This window comes from Cherax quadricarinatus, chromosome 70 (assembly GCF_038502225.1).
Source record: "Cherax quadricarinatus isolate ZL_2023a chromosome 70, ASM3850222v1, whole genome shotgun sequence".
Taxonomy (NCBI): domain Eukaryota; kingdom Metazoa; phylum Arthropoda; class Malacostraca; order Decapoda; family Parastacidae; genus Cherax; species Cherax quadricarinatus.
This window is the reverse complement of record NC_091361.1, coordinates 15912170-15936192: the sequence shown is the minus strand read 5'-3', so window position 1 is coordinate 15936192 and position 24023 is coordinate 15912170. Positions and strand designations below refer to the sequence as shown.

The following is a 24023-nucleotide window of genomic DNA, read 5'->3' as shown; positions in this document are numbered from 1 at the left end:
GAGTACATACAGCTGGAAGATTCAGTATCACCCAGGTGAGTACATACAGATGGAAGATTCAGTATCACCCAGGTGAGTACATACAGCTGGAAGATTCAGTATCACCCAGGTGAGTACATACAGCTGGAAGATTCAGTATAACCCAGGTGAGTACATACAGATGGAAGATTCAGTATCACCCAGGTGAGTACATACAGCTGGAAGATTCAGTATCACCCAGGTGAGTACATACAGCTGGAAGAATCAGTATCACCCAGGTGAGTACATCCAACTGGAAGATTCAGTATCACCCAGGTGAGTACATACAACTGGAAGATTCAGTATCACCCAGGTTAGTACATACAACTGGAAGATTCAGTATCACCCAGGTGAGTACATACAGATGGAAGATTCAGTATCACCCAGGTGAGTACATACAGATGGAAGATTCAGTATCACCCAGGTGAGTACATACAACTGGAAGATTCAGTATCACCCAGGTGAGTACATACAGCTGGAACATTCAGTATCACCCAGGTGAGTAAATACAGCTGGAAGATTCAGTATCACCCAGGTGAGTACATACAGATGGAAGATTCAGTATCACCCAGGTGAGTACATACAACTGGAAGATTCAGTATCACCCAGGTGAGTACATGCAACTGGAAGATTCAGTATCACCCAGGTGAGTACATACAGCTGGAAGATTCAGTATCACCCAGGTGAGTACATACAGCTGGAAGATTCAGTATCACCCAGGTGAGTACATACAGCTGGAAGATTCAGTATCACCCAGGTGAGTACATACAGCTGGAAGATTCAGTATCACCCAGGTGAGTACATACAGCTGGAAGAATCAGTATCACCCAGGTGAGTACATACAACTGGAAGATTCAGTATCACCCAGGTGAGTACATACAACTGGAAGATTCAGTATCACCCAGGTTAGTACATACAACTGGAAGATTCAGTATCACCCAGGTGAGTACATCCAACTGGAAGATTCAGTATCACCCAGGTGAGTACATACAGATGGAAGATTCAGTATCACCCAGGTGAGTACATACAACTGGAAGATTCAGTATCACCCAGGTGAGTACATACAGCTGGAAGATTCAGTATCACCCAGGTGAGTAAATACAGCTGGAAGATTCAGTATCACCCAGGTGAGTACATACAGATGGAAGATTCAGTATCACCCAGGTGAGTACATACAACTGGAAGATTCAGTATCACCCAGGTGAGTACATGCAACTGGAAGATTCAGTATCACCCAGGTGAGTACATACAGCTGGAAGATTCAGTATCACCCAGGTGAGTACATACAGCTGGAAGATTCAGTATCACCCAGGTGAGTACGTCCAACTGGAAGATTCAGTATCACCCAGGTGAGTACATACAGCTGGAAGATTCAGTATCACCCAGGTGAGTACATCCAACTGGAAGATTCAGTATCACCCAGGTGAGTACATCCAACTGGAAGATTCAGTATCACCCTGGTGAGTACATACAGATGGAAGATTCAGTATCACCCAGGTGAGTACATACAGCTGGAAGATTCAGTATCACCCAGGTGAGTACATACAGATGGAAGATTCAGTATCACCCAGGTGAGTACATACAGCTGGAAGATTCAGTATCACCCAGGTGAGTACATCCAACTGGAAGATTCAGTATCACCCAGGTGAGTACATACAGATGGAAGATTCAGTATCACCCAGGTGAGTACATCCAACTGGAAGATTCAGTATCACCCAGGTGAGTACATACAGCTGGAAGATTCAGTATCACCCAGGTGAGTACATACAGATGGAAGATTTAGTATCACCCAGGTGAGTACATACAGCTAGAAGATTCAGTATCACCCAGGTGAGTACATACAGCTGGAAGATACAATAATAATTTATTATGTATTTAGGGATGTTATATTGTATTATAATTCCTATATTTCTCTCTCTCTCTCTCTCTCTCTCTCTCTCTCTCAATATTTCTTACTTTCCAGCAACAACGTCGTCAGCACTTGCTTGCAAGGTTGCAACGGTAATTTCACAATTTGCATCGCTAATTTCGCTCTGTAATATAAACATGTCTACAAGTTCTCACTTTGTATAAACTATTTCTGTTACGTGAAGTTTTTTATTTTTGTTGAAGTTGATGTTAGTAATAACAGAGATGATAATTCTGAGGATGTCCACCAACATAGTTGGTAGACATTCTCAAAATCATTCTCAGAATCATTCTTAGAATCATTCTTAGAATCATTCTTAGAATCATTCTTAGAATCATTCTCAGAATCATTCTTAGAATCATTCTTAGAATCATTCTTAGAATCATTCTTAGAATCATTCTTAGAATCATTCTCAGAATCATTCTTAGAATCATTCTCAGAATCATTCTTAGAATCATTCTTAGAATCATTCTTAGAATCATTCTTAGAATCATTCTTAGAATCATTCTCAGAATCATTCTTAGAATCATTCTCAGAATCATTCTTAGAATCATTCTTAGAATCATTCTTAGAATCATTCTTAGAATCATTCTTAGAATCATTCTTAGAATCATTCTTAGAATCATTCTTAGAATCATTCTCAGAATCATTCTTAGAATCATTCTTAGAATCATTCTTAGAATCATTCTTAGAATCATTCTCAGAATCATTCTTAGAATCATTCTCAGAATCATTCTTAGAATCATTCTTAGAATCATTCTCAGAATCATTGCACGTATCTATCCCCCCTCACACACAGAGTCATTCAGCCAGTAAACAAAGCAAGTGTCTATAGATGAGTCTTTGGCAGGTGGTAACTAACATGTACCAACCATGTATAGCTGTTGTTTAACAACAACAGCTATACAGTTAAAGCTTTCTCTTTTTTTGTGATGTGACTGTGAAAAGAGAAGCTGTTTGACCCTTTAATTAATGGTAAGATTGATGCTCTTTCTGTCTTATAAATTTGTAAAATGACAGGTATATCTTTCTGTCTCAGGAGCATGTAACGTGACAGGTGAATCTGTCTCAGGAACATGTAAGATGACAGGTGAATCTGTCTCAGGAACATGTAAGATGACAGGTGAATCTGTCTCAGGAACATGTAAGATGACAGGTGAATCTGTCTCAGGAACATGTAAGATGACAGGTGAATCTGTCTCAGGAACATGTAAGATGACAGGTGAATCTTTCTGTCTCAGGAACATGTAAGATGACAGGTATTTCTTTCTGTCTCAGGAGCATGTAAGATGACAGGTGAATCTGTCTCAGGAACATGTAAGATGACAGGTGAATCTGTCTCAGGAACATGTAAGATGACAGGTGAATCTTTCTGTCTCAGGAACATGTAAGATGACAGGTGAATCTTTCTGTCTCAGGAACATGTAAGATGACAGGTAAATCTTTCTGTCTCAGGAACATGTAAGATGACAGGTGAATCTTTCTGTCTCAGGAACATATAAGATGACAGGTGAATCTTTCTGTCTCAGGAACATATAAGATGACAGGTAAATCTTTCTGTCTCAGGAACATGTAAGATGACAGGTAAATCTTTCTGTCTCAGGAACATATAAGATGACAGGTGAATCTTTCTGTCTCAGGAACATGTAAGATGACAGGTAAATCTTTCTGTCTCAGGAACATATAAGATGACAGGTGAATCTTTCTGTCTCAGGAACATGTAAGATGACAGGTGAATCTTTCTGTCTCAGGAACATATAAGATGACAGGTAAATCTTTCTGTCTCAGGAACATGTAAGATGACAGGTAAATCTTTCTGTCTCAGGAACATGTAAGATGACAGGTGAATCTTTCTGTCTCAGGAACATGTAAGATGACAGGTGAATCTTTCTGTCTCAGGAACATGTAAGATGACAGGTAAATCTTTCTGTCTCAGGAACATGTAAGATGACAGGTAAATCTTTCTGTCTCAGGAACATGTAAGATGACAGGTGAATCTTTCTGTCTCAGGAACATGTAAGATGACAGGTAAATCTTTCTGTCTCAGGAACATGTAAGATGACAGGTAAATCTTTCTGTCTCAGGAACATATAAGATGACAGGTGAATCTTTCTGTCTCAGGAACATGTAAGATGACAGGTGAATCTTTCTGTCTCAGGAACATATAAGATGACAGGTAAATCTTTCTGTCTCAGGAACATGTAAGATGACAGGTAAATCTTTCTGTCTCAGGAACATATAAGATGACAGGTAAATCTTTCTGTCTCAGGAACATATAAGATGACAGGTGAATCTTTCTGTCTCAGTAACATGTAAGATGACAGGTGAATCTTTCTGTCTCAGGAACATGTAAGATGACAGGTAAATCTTTCTGTCTCAGGAACATGTAAGATAACAGGTAAATCTTTCTGTCTCAGGAACATGTAAGATGACAGGTAAATCTTTCTGTCTCAGGAACATGTAAGATGACAGGTAAATCTTTCTGTCTCAGGAGCATGTAAGATGACAGGTAAATCTTTCTGTCTCAGGAACATATAAGATGACAGGTGAATCTTTCTGTCTCAGGAACATGTAAGATGACAGGTGAATCTTTCTGTCTCAGGAACATATAAGATGACAGGTGAATCTTTCTGTCTCAGGAACATGTAAGATGACAAGTTCCCCTATTTCTATACATGACACTTAACTACATTAAATTTTTGGATTCTCCTCTGAGTCTACTTGCTCAGTCTGTGACGGGTTTATTACGCTGATACACAGTAATTTTTATTCAATATCTTGCAACATGTTCGTGTATATTTTACGTCTTCTGGTAAGATGTTTATATAAACTATAAACATTCTTGGGGTAAACACCGATTTCTCTGACACCCGGTGGTGACCTAACCCAATAATTACATCTGTATCATTGTTCGTTTTTTCTTCTAAAGGGAAAATATCTCATCCACTGCAGAAGAATGTCTTGTAATCTGTCTTCCTGTGTCTGGAAGTTTTGAGATCAGTTTTTTGTAAGGAACACAATCGAAAATATTTTTGAGAGTCGAAACAAATGCATTCTGCCTGAGTCTTGAATGTCACTGACTGTCGTTGCAGCTCAGTAGACAACATATGTACGTATTTATTGATCGAAAACCGAGCTGTTTGTTAGTTGTCAGTGTTTTGTTTTTCACAGTGTTTTTATCCAGTGATTTCTCATGTTTGTTTATAACAGTTAACAGGAATGTCCCCATTTTCCTAGCTTATTATGTGTCCGTCTAAATTCGTCATCCAGTTTACTTTTATACCTTGGGGGGGCAACGCTCCCGCAGCCCGATCCATGACTAGGCCTCGTGGTGGATCAGGGCCTGATCAACGAGGCTGTTACTATTGGCAGCACGCAAACCGACGTACGAACCACAGCCCAGCTGATCAGGCACTGACTGTAGGTGTCTATCCAACTCCCTCTTGAAGACAACCAGGGGTCTATTGGTAATCCCCCATAATTATGCTTTGAGGCATTGGACAGTTTTGGGCCCCTGACACTTATTGTGTTACATTGCGAACCTAAAAGAGCTGAAAACGTAATAATTCTTCACATTCACTCCAGACTCACAGTGGGTGAAGATAAAATATACATAGTCTATCTGCTGAGCTTATCTTGCTCCAGATCCCATTACGATCAGGTCACAGGCCATTAAGTACCTGTGTTTATAGTATGGGGGCCTGTCTGGGAGTTTTACATACAGCGAATTATAATATACTCTTTGTATGTCACACAGAGTGATATCTAATATGTTCCTATTGGGATTTTAAACCGAAGCACTTCGAGCATCCTCTTGTGTAAATACACATACTGAAACCTGTTTCAGAGTGTTGTCAAGCATCCTCTTGTGTAAACAAACACTGAAACCTGTTTCAGAGTGTTGAGTCTCGCACTTTTCCTCCTCCAGGTCTCTGGTTTTGTGCATTTCCTAAGTTCTGTGTATTTTCCTTATTTTTTCCATGTAATTTGATTTTCGCAAGTTTGTTTTACTCCTGTCCATTATATATATTTTTTTTACATTTTCTTTCTTCCTCTTTCTTATCCTCTGTATATTATTTTCTTGTTTGTTTGAAATTTTAATAGGTTTCTGAGATGACAAGATTTCTGTTTTCTTGTCTTGTGTTGGGTTGTGTTACTGATAATGTAAATTTAATCACAATTTACAACGCATTGCTTAAAATTTTTTACATTTGAACATTGGTGGTTGTACAGGAACTAAATGTTAAATGGACGTTATTTATAAGTGTGATATGTGAATAATATTTAATTTTGTTTTTTTCAGTGGAATCAATTTGTTCCTCTGTAACAGTTCTCTTACAGATTTCATACATGATAATATACGGAACTTACTATGGGAATATTGTCGCTGTTAAACTATGAACAGAAAAAGCAGTGGTACGGAAAATACAATGGTCACAAAATATACTTTGTAATTTCTTGTGAAGCGAGAGTGACAATGTACGTCTGTAAAATAAAAGTTTAAGGTGGTTTAGTACAGAAAGTTAAGATATAAACAGAATGACTACAGCAAGACTCCTCCTCATCTCCTAACCAAGAGCATGATTGCCTGACACGGGTGTTGGGATGGTCAAGTGGTGAGGGGTGATAGGGTGATTGTGGGCGCTGGACGTGAGGTGTCAAGTTGAAGTGGAAGATGCGGCTAAGTGGGTAATAGATCACTCAGCGGTGGTCACAGTAAAGTCTATGTTGATGTAAGTGAGAGACGAGGTGCTGGCTCAGTGAGCTCTTGGTCTCCTCTAATGGTCGTAATGCACAGTGATACTGGAGTGAAATTTCTCCTGTTCTAACTTCATTACTTCTATAGTGTGTGTGTGTGTGTCTCTCTCTCTCTCTCTCTCTCTCTCTCCCTGGTCAACATTGTCCACTTTACTTCATAATTGAAGCTATAAAAGACAATAACAAAAACTTTTATATGCTGGTGATATTACGCTCGTATTGTTTTAACTTCCCGTCTCTGATTAGAAAAAAAAAGTCATATTTATCTGAAGATAAAGCACTGAAATTTCAGTTTAAACTTGCTGAAGGTTTACTTGCCCAGTGAGTTAGGTATATTGTAGTTGACAGCAATAAAACGTACGAGAAAAGTGTGAGGGCGGAGCTGTCAGCCTGTGTCGTCACCCTCACACACACTCACCATCACCACTAGAAAAAGTGCGCTGTTAACTCTCTGAATAAACTGTGATTTATGCTGATTTCAGTGCAAAGTGACACGATGAAAATAATGTAAAGTCGGTGCTGGTGGAGTAGTTGTGTCGGGAAGGACAGAACTGAACTAAAGTGGCTGTTCGAGTGCAAGCATGGTAATTCCAAATTAAGTGGTGAAAATGCTGTGAGAAGTCTGGGAAAAAGTACATCGGATGGTGATGCTTCACACCCGAAGAGGGGAAAGAAGAGGCAAATGATGGGGAGTGTGAGAGGTGCTAGAGGTGGATGTGGTGGGTGAGGATGAGTGGGGAGTGAGTGTGGTATGGTGTGGGTGCTGTCTCTCACCAGGGATGGGTCAGGGAGCCTCAGCTGTCCTCCTGAACTGTGGCAAGCACCAACAGCAGCAGCAGCAACAGCACGGGTATATACAGCAGCAGCAGCAGCATACGTTTCTCCAGCATCAGCAGGTTCACCAGCGGGAGGAGGAGGGCCATGGGCGTCGCAGGAGGTGGCAGCACTGGCGGCAAGAAGATTGGCACCCACGCCCACTAGCCGCCCACGCCGCCCACTCTCCAGACTCAACCACCTTGTGTTGTGCGGGTGTGTTACTACCGCACCATTCATTATGACTCTCAGTGTTCTGCATATGTAATGATAACCAGGCTTATCTTGGGTCCCTCACACACACACACACACACACACACACACACACACACACACACAAGACGTAGTAGTAGTGGCACAAGTAGAACTAGATTGTAGTTGGTGGGTTCTCAGCAGATATTTACTGACTCTCTTCCCCCTCCAAATCCCACTCTACCTCCCACTCTGCCTCCCACTCTGAAGGTGATGCCTATGTAGTGGTGCACATTGAAAATGAGGTGTGTAAACTTGTGCAGACAGTCATGTGTGGGTGTTTTCTGTGTGTGTGTGTGTGTGTGTGTGTGTGTGTGTGTGTGTGTGTGTGTGTGTGTGTGTGTGTGTGTGTGTGTGTGTGTGTGTGTGTGTGTGTGTGTGTCTGCGTGTGTGCGCGCGATACACCAGTGATCGTGTTCAGGGGTTTTGTCTTCTGGGCCAAACTTTTCTGTTGACTGGCTAAGATCGTGCCTTAAATCTGACAAACGTTTCTCTCTGTGTAAAGATTCTTCATGTCTCTATGAGTAACAGGGCGAAATGTGCTCTAAATACTGTCTTAGTCATTGACTTTGTGTTCCCCGTCCCTCCTCACAGCGTCTGATTGTGCTAGCAGGCTGTTGCTGCACGGGGTTTGCATCAGGGTTTCACAGCCATCATAGGCTGGAGAGACAATATGTTCAGTGGTGGTCTATCATGCTCGTCGGCAAATCTTGCCGTTAACTACCATAGCCATCATAACCTGTTGGATCAGTGGCTTGATGCCCGCAGAGCTTTCTGTCTGCTGCTTACACTCTGCTTGCTATTACTAGAGTTCCCTGTCTGATGCTTACCCTGGCCATGCCATCACTAGAGTTCCCTGTTTGTCTTGCTATCCTGTCTGGTATTTTCACAGTTCTTTCCGTCAATAAAGCTTTCTGTCTTGCTTTTACTGCGCTTCCTCTTAGTAGAGCCTCCTGTATACTGCTGTCACTACCATAAACATCTAAGATACTTGGTATAATTCTTAATATACTGGATACTGTCAGTAGAGTATGAGTCAAGTTGTAATGGTACATGTATAGTCCGAGAGTAAGTCTCGGGTGCACTCAGTATTTGCCTCTATAGACAGGCCATACGTGTGAGTCATATAGTCAGTGGTTATCAGCGCTTGAAGGTCAGATCAGTTCTTGTCAGTTGAAATCTTGTAGCCTTAGAGAGTGGACATGTTACCGTGGCACAGCAGCTCACTGTACTCATATACTCCTGTACAATAAATGGTAGAACTTGTAACTAACTCACCCATAAGTGAAACACATGTGACATCTCAGGTGAAAATCCCAATTATAAATAAATAAAAACTACAATAAATGGAAGGTGAAAATGATTGCCACAACTCTGCAAAACAAGTGTAAATTAGCACATCCCAAATTAAATAAACCTTTAAATATTACTGCTGCTAGAGGCGGTGGAGATGTAGTGTCTGAGGGCAATGTGTGAGAATTTGTAGCAGAGAATTCGTAGCTTGGAGATTAGGAGGAGGTGTGGAGTTACTAAAACTATTATCCAGAGGGCTGAGGAGGAGTTGTTGAGGTGTTGAACATTTAGAGTGTTTAGGAAAATAGGATAACTTGCAAGGTATATAAATCTGTAGTGGAGGGAAGGTGGAAAAGTTAAAGGGAGAGGTAAGGGAGGGTTTGTATATGATGTTCTTGGACATCCAACAGACGTCTGCGAGCGTTTTAAAAGTGGATACTAGTGGTTTTGATGAATTGACGTGCTGTTGGAGTGTGAGCAAGGTAACATTTGTGAAGGCATTCAAGGAAGCCGGTTAGCCGGACTGGAGTCCTGGAGGTGGAAAGTACAGAGCCTGAAATCTGTCGGCGCACCTCTGGCAAGACGGTGATGGAGTGAATGATGGCTAAAATCTCTCTTCTTTTTCGGGTCACCCTGCCTCGGTGTGATACAGCTGATGTATTAAAAAAACCAAAAAGAAAAATAGAGTGTACCTCTGGAAAATCTGTAGTTAATCAAGAGAGAAAAAATTACACAACTGGCGTGGGCGAGCCACTGGCAAATCTCAATCTCAAAATTCCCCCAACAAAATCGAAGGCAAACTAGAGAGACCTGAGCAGGTGTACAAACAACAGCACAAAATATAACACTATAATCAGACGAAAGGAAAAATAAAAGCTAGAACTATACCACATCGCTAGATATACACCCAGAAATAAATGGAAAATACGGGAAACAAAATAAGAACACTAGAAAGAATAAATAAATAATCTTTATTCCTGCAAAACAAGTGATAAAATTGATACAGACACAAATCAGTGTTTTTACAACAGCACCAACAAAAATAAAACGTACAATGGTACTCTCCAACAGTGGTAAAAGGACACAGTACACAGTTATAGGTGAAACTTTCAACATAACCGCTAATAAAAGCAAACAACAGCGCTAAATTTAATTGAAAAAAAAATCCGTAAAAAGTGACAAAAATAAAAGAGAAATGTGCAACACAGAAAAAAGTAACAAAAGTAATACTTCTGGAGGTAGTATGCAAAGTGTGTAGCAACACACCGTGAAGAACTGCACAGTAATATCCAGGGAACAGGAAAGTAACACCAGAAACAACAGAATACAGTAGAGGACTATGGTGTATAGCTGAAAAAAGCTGTTAAATAAAGTAGCACTTAACACTATAGCAGTGATACGTGAGCTACTTATCACAATAATCAGGGCAATGCAGGGAAGAGAGAACATTGTAACAGGCTGGTTGATCAGGCGACGTGCACAGGAGCACCACGCCTTTCCTGTCGATGTGCGGAGACTTGACCACAACACTGGCAGGAAGACTGTATCTCCACCTATTTTCTCGTCTATAACAAAATTCATCTGGACACTCCACATAGAGAGGTAGTGAGAACAGTCATGGTTGACAATCAACGCCACCAGACACCATGGGAGGTGGCTTAGCACGGCTGGCTTGGCCAGAACACAGCCGGGAGGGGTGTACCACTGAAAGAGGCGACCGTTGTAAGCTTGCAGCTGGCAAGAGGCAGAAGTGATGACAGCTGTGCTGGCTTAGAACTGGGTTGGAAGTGGCTTATGACTAAAATTGGAGCTGAGGCAGGAATCATTACTGCTGACATATGAACATAAAAGGAATAGAAGATCTACTCTACCTGGAGTTTACCTGGAGGGCATTCGGGGGATCAACGCCCCCGCGGCCCGGTCCACGACCAGGCCTCCCGGTGGATCAGAGCCTGATCAACGAGGCTGTTACTGCTGGCTGCACGCAATCCAAAGTACGAACCACAGCCCGACTGATCCGGCACCGCCTTAAGGTATCTGTCCAGCTCCCTCTTGAAGACAACCAGGGGTCTACCGGTAATGCCCCTTATTGCTGGTGGGAGGCTGTTGAACAGGCTTGGGCTCCGGACACTTATTGCGTTTTCTCTTAGTGTACCAGTGACGCCCCTACTTTTCACTGGGGGTTTGTTGCATCGCCTGCCAAGTCTTTTGCTTTCGTATGGAGTGATTGTTGTGTGCATATTAGGGACTAGTCCCTCCAGAATCTTCCAGGTGTAGATTATGATATATCTCTCTCGCCTGCGCTCCAGTGTGTACAAGTCAAGTGCTTCCAGGCGCTCCCAGTAGTTATACGTGGTTTAGATATGACGCTGGCTTGCTGACAATCATGCTGGCTTAGCGGCAGCTGGACTGGCTTAATGGTGGCACTGGCTAGCTTTAACCTCACCCTCCACATCAGGCTTCGAGCCTGCCCCAAGGCCAGAACCCAGCCTTGGGTAACTCCTGTCTAACTCCAGGCGTAGTCTTCAAGACTACGCCTGGAGTTAGACAGGAACACCGTAGTCTTCAAGACTACGGTGCTTCTAACTCCAAGACTGAGGAACTGATCACCTTGTCTTTTGTATATAGTTCAACTGTCTTCCCATTATGTCTTTTGATTTTGTATTGATAAAGCCACTGGATGGTGAAACTTCTACAGTAAATATACAGAGGTATTGCACGTGTGTCTAATTCTTCAAGACGCAGCATGTATGCACTTAAGATCAGGTGGCAGTCACCTACACTGAAGCAAGTTGTTTCACCATTCCACAGACGTCCATCACTGGGACACCAATGATAACCAGTCTGTCATGCCAATCTGTCAATACCAGTTCTGCCGTTTATTGTAGAGGAACACATGGATACAGTTAGTTGAGGAACACATGGATACAGTTAGTTGAGGAACACATGGATACAGTTAGTTGAGGAACACATGGATACAGTTAGTTGAGGAACACATGGATACAGTTAGTTGTAGTGCCACAGTAATACTTCCATCATCTGAGCCTCCATAACTTAAGCTGCAATTAGCTGAGCTGGCCTTCGGGCACTGATGACCAATGTCTTTGTGAGACTCGCACAGTCTCTGTCTATAAAGGCGAATACTGAGTACAGGAAGGGCCCCATTTTACAGTGCTTCGCTTTACGGCATGTCGCTAATGCAACGGTTTTCAATTATACCCATTTTTTCAGTTATTCTGACTTCCTAGAATAAATAGTCACCACTCACTATGAGCTAAGGACGAAAATATTTTAATGTGAGCAATGTGTATATAGTATATGGATTTTTCAGGCCAGTACAACAGCAACACAGTTCACTCAAAGACTCATGGCTCACTCACACGTCTCTAGATGGCTTTGTGACAGAAACTACAATGATGACTGATGGTTCCCAGGGATTAACACGTTTCCATCCCAACCACGGAATCATTGTCATGCTCTATGTGGACAATACTGCTGTATATAGGGAAACTGGCTGAGATGCATTACATAATCAATGGGAAGGATCAACGAGCATTTACCAAGAAGCTGTCTTACTAAGAGGCTCCACTGTATGCTGTTGTTGATGTACATATATGGAACCATAAACCAAGTTATGATAGTTCACCTGTATGGAGTAGCATCTCTGCAGAGTGCATGAAGAGACACCATCCTGAAGCACCTGTATGGAGTAGCATCTCTGCAGAGTGCATGAGGAGACACCATCCTGAAGCACATGGCTCAGCGTGGGTCAGCGCTCTACCTCTTCCTCAGAGACTTAAGCATTACCTTCTCTTTGAGAACTGAGTGTTGAGCTGGCCACTAGGTTCACTAGTGTGAGAACAGTGGCAGTGAACAAGCCGTACATGCACTGGGTGTGAACACAAGACTACACTTGCGGTACCCAAGGTTGTTCCCTCCACCTCTTTCCATACTCCTGCATCAACTTCTCATTTCACATTTAAATGCTGATAATATAATCAGTTTTAATGAAATGAATATATATATATATATATATATATATATATATATATATATATATATATATATATATATATATATATATATATATATATATATATATATATATATATATGGTAGGGCCCCACTTTTGGTTCCTGGCTGCTGCCGGAAAGCAGAACGCCATTTTCTCCACTAATAAATGCATACAGATGCCAGATAACAAGTTTACACTAACATTATATTAAGCTAACAGTAGAACTAGGCATTAAAAAACAATAAAAAGTAGAATACATACACAGTACATTCATTTCTTACCTTAAAATATTTGTAATCTTAATGTAGGGCGAGAGGTGAGTAACACATTGTTGAAAGTCAAGTGTGGTAGGTATGGTAAGTACCGTATCTCGCGGCTTATTAGACGCATTTTTTCCCTAAAATGTCTCCAAGAACTACCCTGCGTCCTATAAACTGAAGGTCATTGAAGGTAGCTATAAGTTTGGAGTGTGGGGTGAGCTGTAGCTCTCGCAGTTACGTCCGGTGTCGAGCCATTGCAACTAAAACAAATCTTATTAGCCGCGTCTTATAAGCCGCGAAATACGGTAAGTTTATATTCAGGTACAGGTACACATAAATACAGTTACATAGATTATCGTACATAGCAGTATATGTGTAGATTACCTAGGATAACCCAAAAAAGTCAAAGTGACTTATTTCCACTTGGGTCCTTGAAAATCACTATGAGTGTCCCTCTGGTCTCGACGCCTTATTAATGATAATAATTCTAATCAAATTCAACACACTGGACGTATCCCACCGAGGCAGGGTGGCCCAAAAAGAAAAAGGGTTACTAGCCCTTTGCTACCGGCATTTTAGTCGCCTCTTACGACATGCATGACTTACGAAGGAAGAATTCTATTCCATTTCTCCGTGGAGATAAGAGGAAATAAACAAGAACGAGAACTAATAAGAAAATAGAAGAAAACCCAGAGGGGTGTGTATATACATGTTTGTACATGTATGTGTAGTGTGACCTAAGTGTAAGTAGAAGTAGCAAGACGTACCTCAACTCTTGGAGGTTATGAGACAGAAAAAAGACACCAGAGACAATAAGTGTCAGGGGCCCAAGACTGTTCAACTGCCTCCCAGCATAAGTAAGGGGGATTATCAATAGACCCCTGGATGCCTTCAAGAAGGCTTTGGACAGGCACCTAAAGTCAGTACCTGATCAGCTGAGCTGTGGTTCGTATGTTGGATTATGTGCAGCCAACAGTAACATCCTGGTTGATCAGGCCCTGATCCACCATGAGGCCTGGTCACAGAACGGGTCGCGGGGGCGTTGACCCTCGAAACCCTCTCCAGGTATAGCTCTAGTGCTCACCTAAAATATGGTAGAGTAAACATGTTATCAGTGTTTTATGTATATTTGAAAGTGAAAAAAGTTACGTTTCACTTTACAGCGATTGTCGTTTTACAGCGGTAGCCCAGAACATAACCTGCTGTATAAGCGGGGCCCTCCTGTATACTCCAGACAGTTTCGGACAGATTGTACATGTACCAGTACAACACGACTCATAACTCTACTGACAGTATAGTTCTTAATGTACGTGGTATAATTCTTAATATATTTGGTATAACAGAACATTGACTCGGAACATTGACGTATCGGACCGACTCGTCCCATTGACTAGTCAATGGGACGAGTCGGTCCGATACGTCATAAGCTTCGGGTTATTGGTGGATCCTTACTTTTATTAAACATCTCATTATCACCATCAACATCCATATTAAATGTGTAATTATCACCATAGATCGGCTTGCTTGAGGAAGACAGCAAGCGCACCAGACTGACCCATCTTGACCTCTCCTCCGGCAGGTTGGGGCAGCCACAACGATGAGATCAAGACTAGCGGAGTGGGCGGGTCCATCGCCGGCAGCAGCGGGGACCCCGCCGGTCCGGCAGCTATGTCGAGTGGCGGAGAGTTGACGGTGGGCGGGGCGGGGGGCGGTCCGGTGCTCACGCCCCTCCTTAACTACGACCCAGAGTGCGCACGCATGGAGGCCTGGCTAGACGAACACCAAGACTTCGTTCATGATTACTTTATCAGGTAAGAAATGATGAGTTTAATGTCTTCGTTATGCAGCCCAGATCCATCTTATGGGCGGTTGTCAAAGGATTACAGATGTACTTATTGGGTCTCATATTTGTGTTTACAGAGGCACATAATGAGTCAGAAACTGGGCCCAGTATTTGTGTTTGCTAAGAAAACTACTTACAGAAGTACTGGATTAGAACAATACTAGCCATTCATTACAATATTCGCTACTCTCAGATCTGCCACAGCAAGATCACGAACCTAGCGAAGTTAATCCAAAGTTTAAAGGGATCACGAGAAGGAGTCTTGGTAATTTCCCCTCTGATCCAATTCTTTTTGAGACGAATACCCATATATCAGCTCATACGAACTGCAACCAAGCAACTCTGAAACATTTTTCCTATCATTGCAGATAAAATCAAAGGTGCTCCTCGACCCAGTATGATTTGCGGTCCATCACATACTCTTTTAATATACTTAAATATGTCTGGTAGACTATTCAATCACACCTTCAATTTTAGCGGGGTACGTGGAAGGGCCCGTAGTGGTTATTCGAAATTCAAAAGAACGTCACAAAACATCTTAGATGTGAAGTTTGATCCCTTTTCTGATTCGATTTCATTTTTTAGCAAAAATTTTCACCAGAACCAAAACAAACAGAGCGCGTGTTGATGCATTTGAATGGTATTGCTTCAGGATACCGAGTGGTGGTACACAGATGGTAACCAAATATTCATTTTCTTTATGACTCGTGAAATCATAATAACACGACTGCAAACAAACCACGGTACGGTTGGGGTTAGAACCCATGGCAAGTGAGACATAAAACTCCAGGCCAGTGAGTAAGCTTACTCACTGGGGTATTAAACCAATACAATCAACCATCCTATGTTTGGTATTTCTAAACCAAATTGGAAATATTGGAAATAATGGACCTGGATTGTCAAAAGATTGTTTGGTCCAGTCTTCAATTATTTCTTCTTCACTTCATTTTCGTTTCCAATGAGTGTAACACTACATTGTCAACTAATTTCCCTGGTTTATTATTCTATGAAGAACATTATCCTTGTATGCTTTTGTTTTCACCTTTTTCTCACCCTACAATTAGTCTTTCTGTCCTTGTTATGTTGCAGGTGCTGAGAAGTCTTTCTTATTATTTTACATTCTTTCATAATCTTGTATGTGGTTATCCTATCTCCTCTTCTCAGCCAGCATGGGTATATATACTGAAAAACTGAAGAATAAGAAACATGCGCAACACCTGAGTATCTTTACTGAGAGTCGTGTGTTCCAGCATCATCACTCTAGTAGAGAAATATGAGAATGAAGCCTTTCATAGTTGAGCCAGTTTAAGACATGGAGAGATGCAGCAGTAGTAGATGTCGTCACATGTGGGTGGGGCTCATAGTTGGCAAGAGGTTAGGCCAACTAGGTGGGCCTGCTAGAGCAAGACCATGGAATCTTGAAACACAGAATTCAGTATTTTACAACTTGATCACGAAATCTCTGGACACTTTTTTAGACAAGACATTGAACTAGTTAGCCCCCGCCCACATATGATCATGTCTGCTGCTGCTGCTGCTTTCCTATACACCCACTGGCTTCATTTTAAAATATTGTGCAAAACTAGAGAATATCTGTACTACTCGAATGCTTAATCTGTGGCCTACCTTATGGCCCTGATCCACTGTGACCACTGGGCTACATCCACATGGGACCACTTCTTCTATTGGTGTAACGCTCATCAACTTCCACTGGTTTCTCTGTACAAAACGTCGTAATCAAGTTTCTGTCTTTGATTAATAAAGCCCCTAGTAGGAGAAACGTCTCAATAAAGATATCCCTATGTATCAGTGCCAGCAACCTTTCATCTCACTTCTATTTTTTGCTTCTGTTATTGTAACTCTTCTTAGGACTCATTCTATTTGATATTCTTCTTATGAAAGGTGTGATCAGCAATCAGATTCCGCTTCTGTGTGACCAGCAGTCAGATTCCGCTTCTGTGTGACCAGCAAGCAGATTCCGCTTCTGTGTGACCAGCAATCAGATTCCGCTTCTGTGTGACCAGCAAGCAGATTCCGCTTCTGTGTGACCAGCAATCAGATTCCGCTTCTGTGTGACCAGCAAGCAGATTCCGCTTCTGTGTGACCAGCAATCAGATTCCGCTTCTGTGTGACCAGCAATCAGATTCCGCTTCTGTGTGACCAGCAAGCAGATTCCGCTTCTGTGTGACCAGCAATCAGATTCCGCTTCTGTGTGACCAGCAATCAGATTCCGCTTCTGTGTGACCAGCAAGCAGATTCCGCTTCTGTGTGACCAGCAAGCAGATTCCGCTTCTGTGTGACCAGCAATCAGATTCCGCTTTTGTGTGACCAGCAATCAGATTCCGCTTCTGTGTGACCAGCAATCAGATTCCGCTTGTGTGTGACCAGCAATCAGATTCCGCTTCTGTGTGACCAGCAATCAGATTCCGCTTCTGTGTGACCAGCAATCAGATTCCGCTTCTGTATGACCAGCAATCAGATTCCGCTTCTGTGTGACCAGCAATCAGATTCCGCTTCTGTGTGACCAGCAAGCAGATTCCGCTTCTGTGTGACCAGCAATCAGATTCCGCTTCTGTGTGACCAGCAATCAGATTCCGCTTCTGTGTGACCAGCAATCAGATTCCGCTTCTGTGTGACCAGCAATCAGATTCCCCTTCTGACAGTCTTTTTTTTCAAAAACTTTAAAATATTTCTTTAACATATTTGGGAAAATATTTTATAACTTGATAGAATAGCAATTGATTTTTTTTTTTTTGCAATTTTATTTACACAGTCTTCCGATTAGAGTATTTTGTTAATAATAACTAAATCCTTTTCTCTCTCTCTGTTTCATATCTTCAGTATTTTGTTACACTGTATTCTTCATGTTGCCTAATTATGCTTTCTTCCACTTCCAATACACGAAAATGATCTACACCAAATTCCAAACAATACTGTAGTGAATATATATATATATATATATATATATATATATATATATATATATATATATATATATATATATATATATATATATATATACATGGGTGTTAATGTTGCAGTTGAAAAACTGTAGTGTAAAGCACCCTTCTGGCAAGACAGTGATGGAGCGAATGATGGTGAAAGTTTTTCTTTTTCGGGCCACCCTGCCTTGGTGGGAATCGGCCAGTGTGATGATAATAAAAAAATATATATATGCAATAAGATCACAGGAAACAGGTGATTTCAGAATATGCAAAACAACCACTGTGAAAGAATAGAGAAATTCCAAGCGCTTTCGCGACTACTCACATTATCAATTGTTCCTTGATAATGTGAGTAGTCACTTTTTGGATTGTAAAAAGGAACAACCAGCCTTATTCAACTAAAAATATGTTGGTTCTCCCTTACCATGAAAACTTGGTTGATATGCCTTCTCTTCTTAAGACTTTTAATATTAAAGTTGTATTAAAAAATCTTGATACAGTAAAAAAACTTTGATAAAGAATTCCCCCCAAAATGCTGATGGATGTGTCTATGATTCCTTGTAAAATTTGCGATAAAGTTTATTACGGTCAATCTGGTAAAAATCTCGAACTAAGATTAAAACAACATAAATATAGCATTAGAACTGGACAAGATTCCAATGCTCTATTTATTCATGTAAGAGATTTTAACCATCCAATTGATTTTCAAAAAGTTGAGAAAGTAGTATCAAGCAAGTCCATGGTCAACAGGAATATAATTGAATCTTGTTCCATAAAAAGCAGTTTTGACAATTATATGAATATTTCCTTTGGTTTATATAAATTAGATCCATTTATAATTAATAGAATTTGGGAAGAATTTAATAATACACTGGGCAAATAATAATTTTTAAATTTTCTTGGGTACAATAGTTTGTGGGGTGAGTTGTGCAAAGGACCTATCCAGTTGGGTCGGCGCGCGTCAGGTGTTTAACCGTTGTGGGATCTGATAGTGAGGTGCTAGCCAGACCCCTTATATAGCTTCCTTGGATGCTTTACTTTCATAGTTCCTTGATAATGTGAGTAGTCACGAAAGCGCTTGGAATTTCTCTATTCTTTCAGAGTGGTTGTTTTGGATATATATATATATATATATATATATATATATATATATATATATATATATATATATATATATAAATACATCGGTCGTTTCCCACCAAGGTAGGGTGACCCGAAAAACTTTCACTATCATTCACTGTCTTGAAAGAGGCGCACTTACACTGTAGTTATAAAACTACAACATTAACATTCCTCTTTCAGAGTGCAGACACTGTACTTCCCATCTCCAGGACTCAACTCCGGCCTGCCGGACTTGAGTCCTGGATAATGTTTACATGTACGTGTATACGTGTGTGTGTGTGTTAGTTACCATTTTGTCCACGGCACATGTCGATTCGACACTAGGCCTGTTGTATATGAGTGCGTGTGCGTGTGTGTGTGTGTGTGTGTGTGTGTGTGTATGTGCGTGTGTGTGTGTGTGTGTGTGCGTGTGTGTGTGTGTGTGTGTGTGCGTGTGTGTGTCTGTGTGTGTGTGTGTGTCTGTGTGTGTGTGTGTCTGTGTGTGTGTGTCTGTGTGTGTGTGTCTGTGTGTGTGTGTGTGTACTCACCTAATTGCACTCACCTAATTGTGGTTGCAGGGGTCGAGACTCAGCTCCTGGCCCCGCCTCTTCACTGATTGCTACTAGGCCCTCTCTCTCTCTCTCTCTCTGCTTCCTGAGCTTTATCATACCTCTTCTTAAAACTATGTATGGTTCCTGCCTCCACTACATCACTTGCTAGGCTATTCCACTTCCTGACGACTCTATGACTGAAGAAATACTTCCTAACGTCCCTGTGACTCGTCTGAGTCTTCAGCTTCCAGTTGTGACCCCTTGTTCCTGTGTCCCCTCTCTGGAACATCCTATCTCTGTCCACCTTGTCTATTCCCCGCAGTATCTTGTATGTCGTTATCATGTCTCCCCTGACCCTTCTGTCCTCCAGTGTCTTCAGTCCGATTTCCCTCAACCTTTCCTCGTACGACATTCCCCTGAGCTCTGGGACTAGCCTTGTTGCAAACCTTTGTACTTTCTATAACTTCTTGACGTGCTTGACCAGGTGTGGGTTCCAGACTGGTGCTGCATACTCCAGTATGCAGAGTACAGTGTCTTGAACGATTCCTTATTAAGGTATCGGAACGCCATTCTCAGGTTTGCCAGGCGCCCGTATGCTGCAGCAGTTATTTGGTTGATGTGTGCCTCCGGTGACGTGCTCGGTGTTATGGTCACCCCGAGGTCTTTCTCCCTGAGTGAGGTCTGTAGTCTTTCTCCACCTAGCCTATACTCTGCGGTCTTCTTTGCCCCTCCCCAATCTTCATGACTTTGCATTTGGCAGGATTGAATTCGAGAAGCCAGTTACTGGACCACATGTCCACCCTGTCCAGGTCTCTTTGCAGTCCTGCCTCATCCTCATCCGATTTAATTCTTCTCATCAACTTCACATCATCTGCGAATAGGGACACTTCAGAGTCTATTCCTTCCATCATGTCGTGTGTGTGTGTGTGTGTGTGTGTGTGTGTGTGTGTGTGTGTGTGTGTGTGTGTGTGTGAGTGAAAACAACAACAGTAGACTAACTACTACACCAGCCAGTCAGTTCTTGGCCGTGACGTATGCTTCATATTTGTATAGCCCAGTAATTTAAGCCGCAGCAGTTTGCCATGAGTGTGTTTGTAAACATACACGCACACTTGATAATGCCATCCCTCAAATATTTAAGTTGCTTGTATATACAAACATGAGCATGCTTGATGAGAGGTGTTCTTCCTTCTTATGTTCACACTTGTGTAATTAAGCAATACACTTTTAAAAATGCCGCTTGAGAATTATTATTATTAATATATATATATATATATATATATATATATATATATATATATATATATATATATATATATATATATATATATATATATATATGCAATAAGATCACAGTAAACAGGTGATTTCAGAATATGCAAAACAACCACTGTGAAAGAATAGAGAAATTCCAAGCGCTTTCGTGACTACTCACATTATCAAGGAACAATGTTAGTTGATAGTTCCTTGATAATGTGAGTAGTCACGAAAGCGCTTGGAATTTCTCTATTCTTTCACAGTGGTTGTTTTTCATATATATATATATATATATATATATATATATATATATATATATATATATATATATATATATATATATATATATATATATATATATATATATATATATATATATATATATATATATATATATATATATATATATATATATATCGTGCAAAATAGATAAAACTGGGCAATTAGCAAAATCTCATTTAAACTTAAGTCCTTTCCAAAACTTACTCTTATACATTTAAAGATATATTTGTTTCATTAATGTTATTATAAAAATTAATAATTTTGTACCAAAAGAACCTTAGAAAACTTACCTCACTTTATTATAACAAGCGCAATTTCATTTACCTTAATCCAGCTAAATATATTTTACATAAGTTAATAATTTAATAAACAAATACAATGAAACATATGTTTTTCGTTAGGTTCAGAATGATTTTGGGGGAATTATTGTATACACAAATTTTCACTTGCCTTATTCGGCAAGAAGAGTGTTGCTTTTTAAGCCAAAATCGCAAGTTTTACCTATTCAGCACGACATCTATATGCAAGACAAGCCACAGGGGGTTGGAAATCTTCAGCTCAAGTACATTCGCACGTCTCATTGCATCATCAGGAACATTGCAAAGTTGCAAGAGTAGCAACAGAAAAAATAAGGGAAACTTACGGACGCAGACTTACACCGAGGAAGCTTACCCTCATTTCTTTCGTTTCTACTTTCCCAACATTGCATAGCACCTGATGATGCACGGAGACATGTGAAAGTACTTGAGATGAAGATTCCCATCCCCCGTGGCTTGGCTTGTTTTGTTAAGATCGCCTGCGATTGTATATGTTCCTATAGGCGCAGAGACCCTCAGCCCATTGGAAAAGAGTGCATTTAAGTTCTTTAAGGAGCAAGGCAAAAGACTCGTTATGGCAACTAGGGATCCCAAAGGCAGCTAACTTTCTGTACTAGGTACTCAGTGCTGCAGTTCTTGTATCAGGATACGCGCCCCAGCTGAGAGTCACTTTATGAGACTCTTATAAAGTAATTTTTACAAGCTGGTAGCTATATGTACTTGTAATGTACTCAAACCCCAAGTACTGTACGTGTCATCTATGTACACTCAAATATTTTTCTTCGAAGCCATTTTTTTGTACTTCTCAGAGGCCATGGGTCGCCATAATTTTCACTAGATACATACTCCATAATTATATATATATATGCAATAAGATCACAGTAAACAGGTGATATCAGAATATGCAAACAACCACTGTGAAAGAGTAGTGAAATTCCAAGCGCTTCCGTGACTTCTCACATTATCAAGGAATTTTAGTTCCTTGATAATGTGAGAAGTCGCGAAAGTGCTTGGAATTTCACTACTCTTTCACAGTGGTTGTTTTGCTTATACATTATATATATATATATATATATATATATATATATATATATATATATATATATATATATATATATATATATATATATATATATATATATATATATACAATGTGCGTGCGTGTGTGCTTGCCCATTTAAGGGTACAAGAACGTGCGTTCCTCTTCACTGTGCTGTGCACATCATCAGCATGTACATGATCACCTTGTACATGGTCATTGTGTACGTGACGAACGTGCACTGAGCAGTCATGTACTTAATTACTACAGACATGGTAGCTACACACATGATGACTTATCCATGACTGTGTACATGGTCACCACGTACATGGTCATTACATACATGATCCCCACGAACATCACCATCACAGACACCAGACAGCTGTACTCTCACACTTGTCCTCTTAATTATACAGAGTAAACACGGAACGGTCAGTGCCCTCACACAGATTAATTGTCAAAATTACTGCCTCAACTGACGAAAATTACAGCATTAACCCCGATATATTTTGGTTGCGCTGAGGTACCCAGTGCAAGGCTGCCCAACACTGCCCCTGCGACCTGGTCTCAGACCAGGCCAGTAAACTGCAAACTCAGTATTACAAGAATAACTTGGTAACATACAGGAAAATAAGTGAATACTAAATATTAATTTGATAAAAGTATCCTTCTACTTTATTTGTTCCTAAGTCAAAAAAAGATAGGCAGTATGAATGTGAGACACACAGATATATACACCATGAGGTGTATTTCTCTCACTGTATATATGCTGAGAGTTTAATTCATATTTCAGGAATCAGAGAATTCAACAGTAACCGTTACCAGTTGGTTAACCAGGGGAGTCTACCTGGAGTCTACCTGGAGGGTATTCCAGGGATCAACGCCCTCTCGGCCCGGTCCACGACCAGGCCTCCCGGTGGATCAGGGCCGGATCAACTAGGCTGTTAGTGCTGGCCGAACGTGGTCCAATGTACGAACCACAGCCCGGCTGATCCGGCACTGAGTTAAAATATCTGTCCAGCTCCATCTTGAAGGCAGCCAGGGGTCTATTGGTAATTCTCCTTATATAACAAAAAAAGGCACAATACCGTGACTGGAACGATACACAAATAACCCAAGTCGGACCGAAACGTCGTCGTAAGCTTCTCTCTTTTATGTGCGGGTTCCCCTCAAGGAAGGTTCCTTAATGTTGGTGAGGGGCTCTTGATTTAGGGAACTGGATCTGTGCTCCAGTTCCCCGAATTAAGCCTGAATGCCTTCCACATCCCCCCCCCCCCCAGGCGCTGTATAATCCTCCGGGTTTAGCGCTTCCCCTTGATTATAATAATAATAATATGTGCGGGTTATTTGTGCATAATTCTCCTTATGCA

At 41.0% G+C, this 24023-nt stretch overlaps 1 protein-coding gene across 7 annotated transcripts in view; it reads left to right on the top strand.

The window, feature by feature from the left end:
- Positions 1 to 24023, top strand: part of Pde11 (Phosphodiesterase 11) — a 580189-nt gene that overhangs the window by 392390 nt on the left and 163776 nt on the right. For 5 of the 7 annotated variants that reach the window (XM_070099914.1, XM_070099915.1, XM_070099912.1 and 2 more), the window contains one exon: positions 14898 to 15129. In XM_070099914.1, the coding sequence (XP_069956015.1) occupies positions 14898 to 15129 (232 nt within the window). Of the gene's footprint in view, positions 1 to 6748; positions 7715 to 14897; positions 15130 to 24023 lie in introns of those variants that run through there. The other 2 variants (XM_070099911.1, XM_053790802.2) reach the window with 2 other exon arrangements.